This window comes from Macaca thibetana, chromosome 11, assembly GCF_024542745.1.
Source record: "Macaca thibetana thibetana isolate TM-01 chromosome 11, ASM2454274v1, whole genome shotgun sequence".
In the NCBI taxonomy this organism is placed as follows: domain Eukaryota; kingdom Metazoa; phylum Chordata; class Mammalia; order Primates; family Cercopithecidae; genus Macaca; species Macaca thibetana.
In genome coordinates, this window is record NC_065588.1 from 120885826 (window position 1) to 120903581 (window position 17756).

The following is a 17756-nucleotide window of genomic DNA, read 5'->3' on the forward strand; positions in this document are numbered from 1 at the left end:
TCCAGAGAGACCCGGCGCCTGCCCTCCTCCTGCCGCCCAGCTCCGCGCACTCGGTGCTTGGCCCACCTCCAAGCCTTTGCCCGAGCTGCCCCCTCCCTGCACACCTACCCGCCACCTCCCACCCAACCCAACCAGCAGCAGAACCTCAAGGGGCAGACAAGCGCCCAGCTGGGGACCCAGCTTTACCTTGGTGAGGTCTTCAGATCCCGCAGGCTGGCCAGCGGCCAGCAGGGGTGACGGTCGCAGCAGGGGGTCGGGCAGCAGCTCTAGCCGAGGGCGCTTGCTTTCAATGAACTCCATCTCTGACTTCCCCAGCTCGGGCAGGTACGAATGGGACTCTGGCCGCAGGTGGAGCTCCTGGGACCTGCGGGAGTTAAAGCATCGGCGTCACACAGGAGATTGCGGCTGAGAACTCCCGAGGCCCCGACTGCCCTCTGCGCCACGCACCTACTGCGTGCTGTGCTCTGTATGATCCTGCGAGAAAGGTGCTCACAGGAGCCCACCTCCCACGGTCCCACCGCGGGGCAGGACTCCAATGCAGCACTGCCTTCCTTCAGGTCCACATTCACCAAAGACGTTTACAGGGAGGGAGTGCGCACTACAGTGGTACTGGAACGCCCCAGAGTGACTGCCCCCCCTTGCCACACGGGGTGGTCCGTGGACCAGCCCACCGTCCCCACCTGGGGCTGGTTACAAATGCAGAATCTCCAGTACTACCTGAGGCCTACCGAGTCAGACTCTGCATTTTAACAAGATTGCCGGGTGGTTCACAGACACAGTTCATTCAGGAAACACTGTGAGCCTAACGCAGATAACAGCACCCGTGATGCCATTTCCCTCTCACCCACGCAGGGCAGACATCGCTGGCCGATCGCAGAACTCTTGCTGCTGAACCTGGCCTAACCACCTTCTCAACTCAGCCCAGCAGCCCGGTGCAGACCGGAGCTGCCCAGCATCCCCAGCGACTGGCTCTCCTGAATGCTCCTCCACAGTGTGCCTAGAGAGGGCATGGCCTTGCCTAATTAAGCACACCCCACAGAGCTGGGACTCCTGGCCTCCACCTCTCAGGCTCCAGCCATCACCCACCAGAAACAGCCTGAATGTGGCCCTTGCTGAAATGCTTTTCCCAGAGGCTGAGCAGGGAATCCACAGCCGTTCCCCTCCTGCACAAGCCCTGTCTGGCCTGGCCCTCGCTGTCCTCCGACTTCACTCCTGCCCCAGGGCCTTTGCACCTGCTGGACTCTGCCTGGAGCATTGAGACCTCAGGCCCTTCACGTGAGCTCCCCTCCCCTTCACATCTTGGTGCAGATGGCGCCTCCTGGCCCGGGCCAGACCACACCACACCCGCCTGTCCGCTCTCTCTCCACTGCCCTCCCCACGTGCTCGGCGGCCACAGGTGTTTCCTGGCCACCTCCCTCACCCTAGAATGAACGCAGGGTGGTCTTGTTCATGGCTGTCCCCAGGTACTGGCGCACAGTAGGCGTTCAATCAGTGCTGTAGATTGACTAAACTCTGCCCACTGCAGCATAGGCTGGGGCCATGTTGCTAGCCCCACCCAGTGGGGCGAGGTAACCACCCCTCTAGGCTCACCTCCCTTAAGTCCTTGTCCCTCCAAAGCTGGGCCCCAAGACATCCCCCTCTTCAAGGCCCAGAACCTAGGGCTTCACCATTACACGGTGCTTGGCAGGAAGCGCATGGTGTTTTCACTTAAACATGACAGCAGCACTGCAGTGGCTCGAATAATGTCCTCCCAAAATCCATGGCCACTGGAACCTCAAAATAAGACCTTCTTTGGACCTAGAGTCATTGCAGATGGAATTAAGCTAACAGGAGGCCATCCTGGATTAGGATGACTGGGGTCCTTGTAACACGACAAGAGAACACAGAGACAGACAAGGAAATGGCCACGTGAGGCAGAGGCAGAGGCAGAGATTGGAGTGACGCAGCCACAGACGAGGAATGCCTGTAGCCCCCAGAAACTGGAGGAGACAGAAAAGCGTCCTCCCCTCAAGGCTTCCCGAGGGGGCGCGGCCCTGCGGACGCCCTGACTTCAGATCACGGGAATGCACTTATGTGGCTTGAAGCTACCCAGTTTGTGGCACGCTGTGATGGCAGCCCCAGGAAACCAATCCAGGCACAGAAGGCACACTGCCTCCGCCTCCCCTCCTCCTCCAGACACCTGCACCCACTTGACTTCACCAGCCCCGCCTGCTCTGGGGCCCTGGGACACCTCCATGGTACCATGAAGGGCGGGGGCCTGGTGCCTCGACTTCTAGTCCTGGCTGAGTAAACAAGGGCCCATCCTCAAACTCGCTCAGCTTCTCCATCTGAGAAACAGGCACAATTCCCCACACTTCCGCCGTCTCTAGCAGAAGCTCCTGGAGATGGTGGGAGAAAGAACATGGCCTAACGATCCCAAATAAATGTATGGAGAGCTGGCTCCGGCCCAGCCCTGGCCCTCCCCTTGCTGTAGTCCCCCCAGCTCCCCGCCCCACCTCCCTCCCACGCCCCCACCTCACCTGTTCATTCCCCTCCCACCTGGATCAAGGAAAGTAAGGCTGGCCCGGCACAGGCACACACCAGGGGGCGTCCTCTGCCAGCTGGAGAAGAAGGAGGAATGGGAGGGGAGGGCAGGGCCCCAGGGGCACCAGGTGTGGACTCGAATCTTCCCACAGCAGCCCAGCCCGGCGGGAGCCCAGCTTAGAGGTCCCCACTGCTGCCCAAACCCACAGAGCCCACTGAAGTTCCACGCTGGAAGTCTGAGGGCCATGTGGCTCTTCCCTGCTCGTCCTCATCCTCACCCCGGCCACACCTGGTCAAGGGTGAACACATGGCCCGACACCCCCTCATTTCACAGGACCCTGGGTGCTCCTGCTCCACCACGGGCCTCTGCTTCTCCATCTGAGAAGGGGCTCCAGAGAAGGGACAAGGAGGCAGCAACTCTCCTCACCGTTCATTCCCGGGCTGGAACTCGGACAGCAGGGAGGGCCTCCGCCGCTGCGGCTGGATGATGGAGCCAGGCGACAGGTGGGAGGCATAGTCGCGGGAGTGGTGCTGGTACTCCAGGAGCCCGACGTCCTGCAGGGGGGACAGAGGAGCGGTGAGCGCAGGCGGGCACGGGCATGGTGGGGCACAGCAGGCAAGGCCGTGGACTCCCTGCTTAGGCTCGCTCCTGCCCTAGGCAGATAAGCCCAAGTCCTGCAGGGAACTTCAGGGACCGTCTGGCCAGAGGCTACCCCTGGGGCCGAACGCCAAGGAGAAGAAGGAACACAGATGGCTGAACGGCCCTGGGCTGCGTCCTTCCCACACAGCCTCCCACAGTCTCACGATCACGCCCACCTTCCAGGTGAGACCATCAAGTCTGGGAGGGCTGATGGGGCTGTCTGAGGCCACAGGCTAGTACAGGCCTGGAACCATCCTGACCACGGTGTCTGTCTGCCAGCCACGTTGGCGCTGATTGCAGGAGGAGAGAGTAGAGGAAGCTGTCTTCACTTTTCTACCCTCCCACCCCATCCTACCCCTGCCAGGCAATGGGTCCCTCTGGCCTGAGGAGCTGCAGCTTGGAAATGCAGGCCTGGGAAGACAGGACAGAAGGTGCATATGGGGCAGCATTATTTGTAAAAACAGAAACGCATTTGCAGCAACAACTGGGAAAAGGCCCAACCTAGATGCCCAGCTCTTGGCAGGGTGGGTAAGTGATGCCCACGTGAGGGAACGAGGCTCGGGCCTCACTCGCCAGGAGAAGGATGGATGGTGGTGAGTGACAGCGACAAACAGCCAATGGCCAGCGAGGCCCAAAGACCAGGTTTCAGAACGAAGCGCCCCCTGACCCCAAGCCTGCCCTGTAAAAGAGAAACTCCCGCAGGTAAGGCTGGTATCACAGCCAGAAGGGTAAGCCTCAGGCAAACCCTCCTCCTTTAATAACACACCGCCATCCATTTGACGAAGACTCTCCTTGCCCACACCAGAGTCAAGCTCCTCTAACCCATCCTCTCTCCACAGGGCCTCGACCTTGGCCTTGGTCTTGCGGGGCTCTGCCCAGCTGCAGGAATCCTGGTAAGTCAGTCTAGAGGAACCCCCCACCCTCAAGCGCTCCTCTTAGTAATTTTCCATCCACTGACCCCTCCCTCCGCCCTGCGGCTAGGCTATGAGGCCCCAGCTGTCTTGGCCGTATTTGGAGCTGAGCCCGGTCTCTCTCCCTTATTGTGACAGTCTGGACACTGACAGCACAATTGTCCTGTATAGTCTTCCTGCTTAACAAGTGTCCAAATACTTTTTTCTTTAACACATTTTTTCTCTAAATAAATTATCCATTGCCAATACACATAGGGAAACATTAAACTGTGTTTAAAAAAAAAAAAAAGACAGGCCGGGGCGCGGTGGCTCAAGTATCAACAAATCGAGAATGTATACCGATTGCCAAGTACACCCAGACTTGAGAAACATCCGGCCAAACTGTGAGACTCCGTTCAAAAAAAAAAAAAAAAAAAAAAAAAAAAAGACAGTAACAAGTCTCTTAAACTAAACAAGGCAGGCTTCACTTATGCACCAATCCCAATAGATTAGTCCTGCCTGCCTGGAACACTCAGTTATGCTGTTTGCGGTAATCAGTTAGTGATGTCTGACACAGGTGAGGCTTCAGAGAGTGGGATTGCAGGTGACTTCATTTCTTCTTGGCACCTTTCTTTAATTTTCCCGATTTTCCATAAAAATCTAGTCATTCTTTTGTTGTCTGGCTTTTTCAACAAGGCAGTTATTTTTGCAAAGAGAATCAGACACAATGCCAGGTAGATGCGTTGATAACGTATCTGTTGCAGACCCAACAAAATCAGCACATAAGAGCCCAGGAGCCCAGAAGCCAGGAAGGATGAGCAAGTGGAATCCATGGGGACCCTGGCAGCCTCAGAAGCTGGAAAAGTTGGGGAAAGGACCTCCCTGGACAGTCCAATGTAGACACCAAAAGCTGCAAGGCCTCCAACAGAAGGTATGTCTTTGGCCCTGTTATTCGAACCCTCTGGGCCTCAGTTTTTCCTCTTTGAAATGGGTGCCCAGCCCAGATTAAAGGAGGCCGGCACCTCCTACACTCATCTTCTTCACCTCTCTGAGGGATTCCCCCAAGGCTGAGGGCAGCCTGCAGAAAGCAGAAAAGGCACGAGCCTCCTCCTGCATCCCGCAGTGTCTAGCACAAGACTCCGGGTGCTCTCAGTGGGAGGAGAAGGGAGAAGACGGGGCTGGAGGGAGGGAGTGGAGGAGGCCACTGGGCTGACGATGACGCAGCTGCCAAGCCAAGACCTTGCCACACACACAGAGGTGTGAGAAGAAAGCAGCAGGCCTCGCAGTCTGCCAGGAGGATCCTCTCCGCCCAGCTCTCCCGTACCAAGGCCAAGTGGGCAGAGAGGCAGGGCAGATGGTCCAGTCCCTCGGAAGAGGGCCTCGGCCAGATAGTGCTCACGGCAGCCAACCATGGTGGAGGAGGCCCAAAGCGGGGGCTGGGGAGGCCTCTGCATGAACCCTTTGGCCTTAGTTTCCCAATTTAGTAGATCCTCCCAGGAGCATCTTGGGGGCCGTTTCTGCCCGAGATCTGTGGGCATTTTGTTACTGGACCCTAGACCCACCATGAGGCTTGAAGCAGGTCACCAGGGTTGAGCCCAGGGACTCCCCCGACAAGAGTGCCTGGAGGTTCTAGGGGAAAGCAAGAATCAGGGAGGCCCCACCAGAGAAACTGACCCGAGGTGGGGCCCCAGGGGTCCCATGAGCTGGAATACACCCAGGCTGGAAACCACCTCGCCATGTCTCCGAGCAGGAGAGCTCCCCGCGTGACAACATTAATCATAAAAACAACAATAATACCCCACAGTAATAAGTTGCCTGTGTGCACCTGCAGCTAAATGCTTGAAATATATTAATTTCATCCCTACAGCAGCCCTGTGAGGTGGATATTACAAGAAGCCCCACACAAAGATGAGAATACAGAGGCACAGAGAGGGTAAGTGGCTTGTCCACGCCACACAGCAAGAAGGGGGTACGTTCTGAGATGCAAGGCAAAGGCTGAGCTGGCTTTCTGAGGAGGGACAAGAGGGAATGGTCCCCAGGCTCTTAACCTGTCCCAGTAGGACAGCAGCAAATCTGACTTGGAGAGAGGGAGACTGACCCAGCTGCTCAGAAAGGGAGGCAGGAAAACCCGTTCAGGTGATGCCCCCTGGCCTCGGAGGGCTTCTCCCTGACCACGGCACGTCTGAAGCTGGAAATCAGGGCCCCCAATAAATTATACCCTTAAAACTCCTGGGGAAGGTGAGAGGCCACCAGAAAGAGCTGTTCACCCAGGAGGGAATCCCAGCTTCTTGGCTGGGTCCCAAGGGTGGGGAGGAGTGGCTGGGGGCAAAGAGGAGAAAGGGGCTAGATTCGCGGGAAATGTTTGAGCATGGGCTGGGAGAAGTTCCTTTGCGGGAAAGGAGTGCCCCTCTCTGGCTCCTGGATAGGGCTCCTTACTCCAGAAGATGTCAAGGGAATGCCTGGGACTGCACACTGAAAGCAAAGGAAGAACTCAGCCCATTCCTAGACCCTGAATTCATGGGAAAGCAAAGGAAGAACTCAGCCCGTTCCTAGACCCTGAATTCATGGGAAAGCAAAGGAAGAACTCAGCCCGTTCCTAGACCCTGGCTGCATTCATGGGTCTCTCCTGGAATGACGGCGGCTGCAGTCAAGAGAGCTCCCAACTCAGGACCTTTGCACATGCTGTTCCTGCTACCTGGAACATTCCTCAGCCAGATTCCCACATGCCTGGCCCTCTCCCGTCCTCCAGGTTCAGCTCCAAAAGCAGCTTCTCAGTGAGGCTCCTCCCCAACCCTCTACTTAAATGTGGGCTCCCCCAACCTCAGCCCTTCCCCTCGTCTCCTTCCCAACTTGCCATTCCCCACGAGGAGGTCAGCTCCCTGAGACAGGGATGCTTACCTGTTCTGTTCACAGCTGCACTGCAAGGGCCTGGAAGAGGATGGGCCCAAGACACCCGATAAGTATTTGCCGGATGGATGGATGGATGGATGGATGGATGGATGGATGGATGGATGGATCTCCCAGCATGGGAGCTCTCAATGAATGAATGAATGAATGAATGAATGAATGAATGAATCTCCCCCAGCATGGGAGCTCCCACCAGCCTCTCTTTTGAGGGCCAAATCATCCCTCCACAGCCTCTTAAAAGCCATCACCAAGCAGCAGGAACTGAGCTGCAAGAGGGGCCATGAAGCTAATGGAGGACCCCCCAGGGCACTCAGGACACTGCAAAGCCTTCCGCAGTCTAGCCTCTCCCAGTGACCCCCACGTGCCCACCTGTCCCAGCCTGGCCCAGGCAGTCTCCAGGGTCTGGGAGCCTTGGCCCAGGGCAGTACTACTCCACCAAAGGTCTGCAACATTGCCGACCGCAACAAGGTGGGCACAGAACATGACAGCATGCAGACCCTGGGGTCGGCGCAACCCTGGCATCCGAGGGCACAACCAACTCTGACCCTGCCGGACCGGGCCTGCATCTGTGCAATGGGACCCCGTATCGATTTGTGACAAACTGGAAACGAAACAGACCAGTCCTTCCTATAGGAGTCTGATAAGCGCTAATCTAGGCCAAGAGTCAGCACACTAGGGTGCAAGGCCAAGGCAGGCCTGGCCAGCGGTGTCCAGTGTCACAGGCGCAGGCCACGCCCACTCCCTTACGCCCTGGCTGAGCTGCTTTCACACCGTACTGGCCGAGAAGGGCAGCTGCATGGCCTGCAAAGCCTGAAATATTTACAGAGAAGGTGTGCTCACCCCTGCCCTAGGGGCAAAGCCCAGAGTGTACCCTTGGGGCAAGACAGAAAAGGCTACTAAAGGCGATGTTGTAAGAATAGCATCGTCATCATTACATTATTGATTATATCAAATGTCTGCTTACTCTGTCCAGACCCTGTGCGAAGGGCTCTGCACCTATCAACTAACTGGATTTTCACAATCTTAAAACCATCCTTGCTCAACTGATGGGGAAACTGAGGCACGGGACGGTAAGGCCACTTGCCCCCGGTTTCACAGCTAGGACATCACTAGGGCAGGACGTGGCTCCAGAACCGGTGCTATGAATCAGTCTTCAATACTGTGGCATAGAGAGGTTAAGTAACTTGCCCAAGGCCGCACAGCAGAAAAGGGTCACACTGGCATTCAGACTCTGTGTCCCTGCTTTTAACTGCATTCGTTTAGCCCAAGGTCTGGAGGAGCTCAGGAGCGTTCAGGGTCCCAGAGGACCCGAAGAAGGCAGAATGGAATTGGGCCACAGAAAGCCTGAAAGGAGGCCAGGAGAGGAGGATGCGTTGATCTCCGGGAAAACAAAAGCTGTGAGCGTTTTGTTACTGGGCCCTCAACCCTGGAGACCCTAGCTTCCCGAGGACCCTCAGGGAGAGACATAGGGTCCTGCTAACTGTCACGGAGAGAAGCTGAGAAGCTGGAGCCCTGAGGATGGAGAGAACGGGGCACGGAGGGATGCGGCAGGTGGGAAGCGGGAGGGCAGGGATGATGCATATAGAAGCCTGGAGCATGGCTGAGGCTGAGTCAGGGAACCTGGGGGCTTTCCATGGTCTCAGGGTCCAGGCCTCTGTCTGCAAGCCCCCTCTAAGTGATGCCTCCCATTTGCGCTGGGAATCACTCACCAGCAGCCCGCAGATGACGCCAGGGCAGAGCACGGGCAGAGGCAGCGGCTTACACGGCCCGCACCATTCCACCGCCGGCTCGGCATCCAGGGTCCTGTGGTTCCCCAGGGGGAAGAGGCTCTGCTTGGGTCTCCTGCCACCCTTGCAGGAGGAAAGAGATGACTACCCCGCGCCCGCTGCACACACAGACACTGCCACCGATGTGCAGACCCACCAGGACACCGGTACTGCAGGTGGGGAAACTAAGGCCGTTCCACATGACTGTGAGCGGGCCAATGCCACTCAGCAAGCTGGACACGGAGAGGGATTTGAAGACACACTGAGGTCTCACAGGCTCCAGGGAAGACCTGCCATCAAAGCAGCCCCGTGCCCAAAGCGCCAGGAAGAGGATGCTCCGGACAGGAGGGGCTGTCCCAGGAGGCAGGCCTGTCGGGAGTATGTGTGGGGGTGACCTGAATCTGGGAGGGTCACTGAGGCATCTCGTGGATCCCAGCACAATGGCCTCAGCTACTGTACAAGGAACCAGGACAGCCAGGTTCCCGCCACTGACCGTCCCCTTTCCCGGGGGTCTGTCTTTCTGTGGCTTGATGAGGAGCTCGGGAAGAGGGTGGTATCTTTGGAAGTGGGTCTCGCCCGTTAAAAGGACAGGAAGGGTTTGGGGGCTGAGGGGCTGCCAGGGAGGAGCCTCCAGATCACAGCCCCCAGCTCACCTCCAACCCGCAGCAAGAAAGTGGCTCCACACTGCAATATGCCCAGGGTAGCAGGGCCCTTCTGAGAGTGCCCAGAACCCTTCCTCCTACCCTTCAAGAGACAAGCAGGGTTCCCTGGATGGGCAGCCCTACCATGAGGCAGGAGGGTCCGATGAGGGGCGGCTCCCCCAGGGAGGAGCACACACAGGTGGGCCCTGCTGCCCCCACACAAGGACAGGAATGTTCTCACCTGTGGCTGCCAGGCTGGGCCCCGCTCACTCCCTGGCCTCTTGCCTGGAGGGGGTGGTGAGCGCTTGGCCCTGTCCACCCATACCCTGCGTCACTGACAGCCCAGCAGGAGAAGAATGGGAGGTATCTAGGCTCAGCCAGTGACCCCGAGGGCCCAGTTGGGGCAAAGGGCAGGAGAAGTGGGAGGGCAGAGGCTACAGCAGCCTGAGGACTCCCCAAGGCTAGGAGTGGGGTGGGGGCGGTGGAGGAGAGTGGGAACCTCCACAGGACAGGACAAGAAACCAGAAGCCAGTGGCCCTGCCAGTGCCCCTCCCCTCGGGGCAGGCAGGTTCCCCTCTGGGCAGCAGCAGGAACAGCAACAAGACCAAGGAATGGCAGCGGCAAACGGACAGAGCGGGCTGGCCCTGAGCCAGGCGCCATCTTAAGAACATTCAACATATCCCCTTTACCCCTCATGAGAATCTAGGAGACGGGTACTCTGAGTACCCCCGCTTTATGGGTGACAAAACTGAGGTTCAGAGAGGTTACGCAACTCGTCCAGTTTCCTACCCTGTGAAATGTTTTCCCATTGACAAAACACAGAGCGTGATAGTCATACCACTCTGGGGTGATCGGGGGAAGGTACACAACCATATACACTCGGGGCTTTGAACATTTGACCTGTAGTAGGTGCTCAGCTAACAAGAGCTCTTCTTTTTGTTGGTGGTGGTGACAGATAAAGACCATGATGACAAAATATGAAATCGTTTCCTACCGGGAGTCTATTCCTTAGCCCTGGGCACACAGTAGGTGCTCAAAAAATAAAGGCATGGGGGAGTGGGGGGACACAGAGGCTTGGAGCCCCGATGCTGTGGCAGCCTCCCCACTTAGGGCAATTGCAATCACACTTGAGGCCTGTGATTGAACCTCTTGGGCCTCGGTCTCCTCATCTGCAAAGTGGGATGACAGCGCGAGCTGCTCTTTCACGGGGCCACTGGGGAGAATGCAATGACTCTACACAGGGAAATGCCGTCCTAAGAGGGATCCACAATGCACCCACTGACGACAGCTGGCTCTGCAAAGCGTCCCAGGGGCCCAAACCTACAGGAGGCCACTGTGTCAGGGACTCCCCCAGGCAGGGCCAGTGAGCTCATATGCAAAACCTTCTCGCTTACTGATGGAAAAGTCCTCCCACACAGCTTCCTTTCTGGTTCTCACAAGAGGGGACCACACCAGACAGGCAGGACAGACACATGCACACACACGCACACACGTACCCCCACGGTGGCCGGCAGAGTCAGCTTCCGCTCCAGCTGTGACCTCCAGGCCTCACATCCATCACTCAGCAGCCAGGAGGTCACAAGGGGGAGGTCCACAACTCTGAAAGCCGCTTGGCAAACACCCAGAGACATGGTATATAGCAGGTACCTCGTAAATGCCAACCAAGGCCCATTGTCCTAGCCACACCACGCAGTGAGAGAAGAGGCAGGAAATGGGGCCCCCGCTGGGAGGTGAGGCGGGGTGGGGTGCGGCTTAGGAGACCCGACCAGGGCACACACGTGGGCAGGCACCGAGGCCCATCTGCTTCCAGGACAGGCCATCTGCCCCGGCCACGGGGCGGGCTCCCCGAAGACACAGCCAGCACCCTGGACCCTCGTGTCAGGGAGGCAGAAACGCAACCTGTGCGGGGCCACCTCATCTCAGAGCCTCGAGCCTCACCAAGGCGAATACACACGGCACGGGAGGACAGCAAGGAAGGGGAGCTGTGACCTATTAGGCCCCCTTGCCCCCCAGAAGTCACCCCAATCCTACCCAATCCTACCCAATCCTGCGGCAGCGGGGGAGCAGAGGTGAGGCTGGGCTGCATGACAGTGAACACAGCAGGAGCTCCACATTCACGTGCCAATCCCACTGCCAGTCAAGAGAGGGCAGAGCCCCAGCTCAGCCTGGCCCCAGCCTCCATCTTCCCAGCTTTAAAATGGGAGCAAAGAGATTTTACCAGATGTTCTAGAAAAGGCTTCAGACACCAGGAGTCTCTGTGGAGGCCTCCCCTGTGCCCTGGGAGGCTCAGAGCCATGCGAGCCTGGCTCCCAGGAGAAAGGAAGGGGTGAAGACTCAGTGGAATGGAAAAAGGGTCTCAAAGGTAGCCCCAGGCACACATACGTGCACCCTCTTACCGTGTGCGTCCGGGCGATCTGCACTGGGTAGGAAAGGCTGTGGGGCGGGTAGCGGGGTTCAGTGGCCCTCCACGTCTGTGCCACAGGCTGTGTGGATCCCGACATGGTGGTGGGGGTCAGGGTGGCTCTCAGGCCCCGATAAGCTTTCTCTTAATCGCCACCAAGGATTAAAAGCCAGTCCTCGTCATCAGCTCACAGGCCACCCCGTCACTGGCACCTGTGAGAAAACAAGAAAGGAAAAACAAGATCAGCCACGGGGCAGGCGGCTCCTCCGCACGTGCGTTCCCAAGTCGTTCCTGTGGTCCCATGAGGACATGCAGGCACCCAAGGGCCTGCCTGGATCCTCCTTCATCCACTGCCACACTCACCTGCTCTCCGGCAGCACCAGAAGACAGGCGTGGCGTTCAAGGTCCCTCCGAGCCATGCAAGCCACGCAAGGGACCAGAGGCCTCCTCCCCACCCGGGCCCTCACCACCACTCAGATGGCTCCCAGCCCCCCTCAGCCCACCCAACCTCACTCCATGGCCCCCCGGGTTTCTGAGTCACGGGGCAGAGTTCCCAGAAAGCACCTGTCCCAGGAGGGGCAGCCAGCAGGGACAGCACCGCTGAACCCGGCAGCAGGGGCCAGGGCCAGCTCGGGCGGGCCACAGGCCACAGCATGATCCGGGCAAGGCTGTGACCCTGTGCAGGAGGCTGATACCATGACATGGGGCAAAACTGATATGAGGTTAGCCAGACGCAAGCTGGGAGGTGGGATTAGGACACAGAGGGCTACGCCAGGAAGAGCCAAGGGCAGAATGACAGTCAGTCAGGTCCTGCAGCCTAGGGATAGGTACCCCAAACGGCTCCTGGGGCAGATACTGGCGCCTTCCATGGGAGAGGATCTACTCATGGCCATGCCAGAGGAGTAACACGAGGGAGGCTGGCAGCTTCACAGATGGAAAAACAGCCCCACAGAGAAGACACGGCCCAGCCAGGGACCCACGGTGGCCCCTACTCCGAAGCTGCCTTTGCTAGGAAACCCCTAAGCCCCCCCGCCCCCAACAAGGCTTCTCCCCTTCCTCTGCCAGCCACAGCTCCACGCCGCCTGCGGGGCTTACAACAGGGTCCCATCCCAGACCGAGGCCCCCTCCACACTCTCTCTGAACCAGCCCCTCAGAAAAGGTGTGTCCATTGGGTCCTGCCTCATGCAAATCCCTCTCTAGCACCCCCACAACTGCACACCCCCTGCCCCAGAGCTGAGGGAAATGCACCCTGGCACAGGGACCCAGCGCCTGGATGTGGGCCTCCACGGCGGAGGACTGAGGCTGCATTATACAAGGTTAGGGGTCAGGAGGGGAAACAGTATACCCAGCCCTGCAATTTCATCAGAACACCCCCTCCCCCGACCTGAAGAGGGTGACCGTCCTCCAAGCAGGCATGCCCTGGAGGCCTCATGTGGAGGGGAAATGGGAGGAAGGTTAAGGTTGGGGGCCCTGACTGCCTCCCAGGCCCCACCCCCTCTCTCATTAGTGTAGACTTGACCCTTCCTCCCTCCCCAGGCTCCAGGGATGGTCATGTGACCCGGTCGTGGCCAATCAGAGTCCTACACGCTCCTGGGCCAGCGACTGGCTCAGGGATGAGCCTATGACTCAATAGGAGTCAATGAGAATCTGCCTTGAGACTTTTGATGCTGGAATCAGGAGAAAGCTGCTCTCTGCCGGGGATCTAAGCTGGGAATGAAAGCCTGGAGCTCTGGGGGCCACTATGCAGCAGGAGCCTGCCTGAGATCCACACCCACCCACAGGAAGGCAGGGCAAAAGGGCAGGTTGTGTCCGATGGTGGCCAGAGGCAGGTCGAAGCCTGCTCGCTTCCTTAGGGGAGCCAGGGCACTCCCTCTGCGCGTTTTGTCTTTGGCAGCCCAAGCTGGGTTTCTGTCACGTGCCACCAAGAGTTTGGGCTCACACAGAGAAAGAAGGAGTCGCAGAGGAGGCGACCCTTTGACTGGCTGCTGTCCATCCTTCAAACACAGAAAAGCCAAGGAATTCCAGAGCCAAGACTGACACATCTACCACCACCTCAGTCCTGCCTGCGTGGGCTTTCCCAGCCCCGAGACAAGATGTGCGGCGCAATTCCCGTGAACATGGGAACACGTCCCGCTCCACCATCGCTAAGCTGCGTGGCCTTGGGTAAGTCACTTGCCCTCTCTGAACCTCCAAACACGCAGTGTTCCCTAAACATCAGATATTCATGTGCCACTTTTGCATAGGGACTTTGGTATAGAGATTACCCAGGCCGCAGCCATCTAGCCCCAGGCCTGTCATTTTCATTTAGTTAGGCATAATTTAAAGAGAAGCGTATTATCAGCATGGATATATGGAAACCAGTACTATGTGGAGTAAATAGGAAGGCATCGGAATCACAAATGCACTACTGAAGATGTCTGTGCATATTCCGACTGCCTAAGTCCTCCTGCGAGGACCCCAGGAAAGGCCAGGTGGCGGAGAGGAGGCACTCAGCAGCGCCCAGCACACAGTAAGTGCTCAGCAAACCAGAACTCCCAGTACTACTGTCACCAGGACTGTCAATGATACAGCTGCAGCCCAGTCACCAGTGACGCTATGATGGGGAGGCAAGGCACAGCTAGCCCTGCCCGGCCCCAAGAGCAATGAGACGTCCTTTCTGCAGCCGGAAGCAAGAGTCTGGCCCCGCGAGAGAGGACAGCTGTGGCCACCAAGACCCAGCCCTGTTCTAAAATTCTTTTTGCTAGAGCTCCGCTCAAAGTCTGCAGACCCTGCTCATCTCATGCAGCAAAGTAAATTCGATTCCCTTCTCTCTAGGTGTTAAACAGCTCCCGGTCTCTCGGAGGAGATGAGGCCATCACTTCTGCAGGGTGCTGTTCCCGAGGTCTGCCCCTCTTCCAAGGGCACCACGGGCCACTTCCAAATTGCGATTGGATTTTGAGTTGCACAAGGTGGCCGAGAGGTCTCATTTACTACAGCTTTTCTTTCCCCCTTTGCCCAGTGAGATGCTGCCTGGGGGTGACAGGCCCCTGACACACACCACGGTGCACACGGGCACCAGAGACCAGGCAGGGTGACACCTTCCTAAAGCACCCCGCGGCTGGCTGGCTTTCCAGTGCCTGGGATTTACATAGTGCCCGCCCCGGAACATGGGGTTGGAACCTCGGCCCCTCACCTACCAAGGGGTTCCCCCACCAGCCCCCCGCCCAGCGTCCTCACATGCCAGTGGGGCTGAACAGGGAACGACTCCAGTAACCTCGTGCCACCCTCACTCACCACGAGCTTAGGAAACCCAGTTTCCAACCCCTCCCGACCTGAGCCACGTTTCCTGCCAACTTGAAAAAAAACAAATGTTAGGGAAACGGTTTGGCGGTTCCTCAAAAATTTAAACATAGAATAACCATATGACCCACCAATTCCATTCCCAGGCATCCACCCAAAAGAACTGGAAACAGGGACTCAAACAAAACATGGTATGCACGTTCACGGCAACAGAATTCACAGTAGCCAAAAGGCAGACCCAGCAAAAATTCCAGTCCATCCGTACGATGGAGTATTATTCAGCCATAAAGAGGAACGAAGGACGACTGAGCGCTACACCATGCGTAACCAGAAAATGTTATGCTGAACCAAAGAGGCCAGACACAAAAGGCCATGTACTGCATGACCGCATGTATATGAAATATCCAGAACAGGCACATCCACTGAGGCAGAAAGGAGACTGGTGGCTACCAGGAGGGCAGGGTGAGGCAGGAATGGGGCCTGTTAACGGGTACAGGATTTTATAGGGCAGTGATGCAAAAGTTTTGAAACTTGACAGAGGAGGCAGGTGCACAGCACTGCAAATAGGGAAAAAAAATAAGCTTTGACTTTTCATCAGCAGGTTTGGAAGTGAATGCCAAAAAAAATGATGACATCGTTTCCTCAAAGATGGGAGCAGGAGAGGATGAGGGAGCCTCTCCAGGGTCTCCAGGATCTGGTCCTGGCCAAAGGAGGTTCTGAGGATGGATCCGGGTGGAAGTGGGAATTCAGACACAAATGCCCCATGTCACCGCTGGGTCTGGCTGCGGTGGGGTCAGAAAGGGTGGGCGGCATTCATTTATTTACAGACACTCTGGGGTCTCTGCTGAGCCCCGGGCTAGCTCTGGGGACTTCATGTGAACCCGGCAGGATCCAGGCCCTGGAGGGTCTCAGGCCAGGGACTCTGCCCAGCCCTGGGGAGAGCCGGGGGATATGAGGAAGAAGAACTTCCAGAGGGTGAAGGAGAGGGTATGGAGAGCACTCCAGCAGGAGGCGCCACTGAGCAAGAGCAGGGAGGTGAGCGCCAGCGGTGGGGGCTGAGCACAGGCCCAGGGATGAGCCAGGGCCTGGGGGTGAGCACAGGTGCCATTTATGTTTGAGAAATTCATTGAGTGAATATGGGGGGAGGTGGGGACAGAGTCACTCAGGGCCCCATGGGCCCGGGTAAGGATGGATTTTGTTCTCAGGGCAGTGGGGAGCCACAGAAGGTGGTTGAGGGGGAGAGTAAAGGGTCAGAGTGTTTTACGAGCAGGCACTGCGGTGAGCAAGAGTGGATCAGGGAGACCTGGGGAGGCTCCAGCAAATGTCCAAGAGAGGGGACACTGGGGGATCAGGGCAACGGCGACAGAGAAGGGGAAATGGGCAGGTGAGTGAAAAGTCAGGAGGGAGGTTGACTCTGCAGGTCGCGAATACAGCTTGCTGCAGGAGTCCTGCTCCACAGGCCCACTGCGAGGACCCTGTGCCTGTGGCATACCGAGAGGTGCCTGGGGAACAGCAGGTGTTCAGCCATGCAGAGTCAGCAGGATCAGACCTCCGAGGAGAAGAAGACGGTGCCTGGGTGAGGTTAAGGGACTTGCAGATATCAGGTGGCCGGGATACCCAACGGGGACACCAAGGGCCCAAGCAGGCCTCTGCACATCCAAGCCACCAAGCACAGCCCCAGGGCCCCTGCTGGCCCCTGAACCAGCTGGAGGAGGGCTGCAGATCCCACGCAGGCAGGCGGAGGGGCTCCCCATGCACAGCTGCAGGGGTCTGTCCCCGGGCCACGCCTGCCAGGAGGTAGCACACACAGAAGTGCCTCCTGCCCCCACTGCAGTCTGCCGGGCAGCACCAGGAGCCAAGTGGGCCACATTCCCTGTTCCCTGCCACTGCGGGCTTTGGTAAGGTTTCCAAATCCACAGCAGAAAGCTTGGGCCGTGAGCTCTGAATGGCCATCAGCCTTGCTTCCTGCTGGACCCAGAGCCCCTTCCAGTGCCTGGCACACAGTAGGGTGCACACTGAGTGACTCTGCCCAGCGGAGGTGCATGCCAGCAACACAGTGATGCCAGAAACCATCACACCTGTGTCCTCTTCCCACCTGGCCGGGCAGGGGCACCTTTCCGGGAGGCCCTGGAAGCTTCCATAGGGCCCTCCGCCCCTGCATTCCTCTCCAGCTCCAGCAGGATGAGGCCACACCGAGACACATTCCATTGATTTTCCGTGTCTTGGGCGGCCTGGTTCAGACCTGGGGAGGGTGGAATTACAGCCTCAGGGTGAGGGGGCAGGCGGGGGCTGGTGGAGGTGTGGGAGCTACGGGATGTGCCCTGAGCGCTCAGCCGCGGGCTGTGGGGAGGATGAAAGGCACGCGGGGCTCTCTGCGCCACACGTGCCTCACATTTTCTGGGAACTAATGGGCGCTGACATTGGAAGAACCTGTGGCAGGTGGGGGAGCCTCAGGATTAAAAACCAGCATGCCAGGCAGAGCGCCCACGGCACATTCACACACACACACGCGCGCGCGCACACGCTCGACAGAACCCTCTGATACTCTGAGAAGCCCAACGCACAAAGCCCTCCTGGGGTGGGCGGAACCGCGGCGGGAACACAGGCCGTGCCTCCACTGTCCCACCCTGGCCCCCGCGCCTCCACTGCCCCACCCTGGCCTGGCGAAGACAGGCAGGCCCCGGGGGACCTGCAGCTCGGCCAGGTCGG

The 17756-nt window shown here is 58.1% G+C and overlaps 2 protein-coding genes across 31 annotated transcripts in view; one reads left to right on the plus strand and one right to left on the minus strand.

The window, feature by feature from the left end:
- NCOR2 (nuclear receptor corepressor 2) overlaps window positions 1-17756 on the minus strand; it is a 240891-nt gene that overhangs the window by 156703 nt on the left and 66432 nt on the right. For 7 of the 30 annotated variants that reach the window (XM_050747807.1, XM_050747808.1, XM_050747805.1 and 4 more), the window contains 3 exons: window positions 11764-11980; window positions 2951-3078; window positions 187-364 (listed from right to left, as the gene is read on the minus strand). In XM_050747807.1, the coding sequence (XP_050603764.1) occupies window positions 187-364; window positions 2951-3078; window positions 11764-11868 (411 nt within the window). In that variant the 5' untranslated portion in view covers window positions 11869-11980. Of the gene's footprint in view, window positions 1-186; window positions 365-2519; window positions 2873-2950; window positions 3079-11763; window positions 11981-17756 lie in introns of those variants that run through there. The other 23 variants (XM_050747803.1, XM_050747799.1, XM_050747809.1 and 20 more) reach the window with 8 other exon arrangements.
- Window positions 1-17756, plus strand: part of TMEM132B (transmembrane protein 132B) — a 1306862-nt gene that overhangs the window by 117557 nt on the left and 1171549 nt on the right. The gene's annotated exons all lie outside the window — the stretch shown is intronic.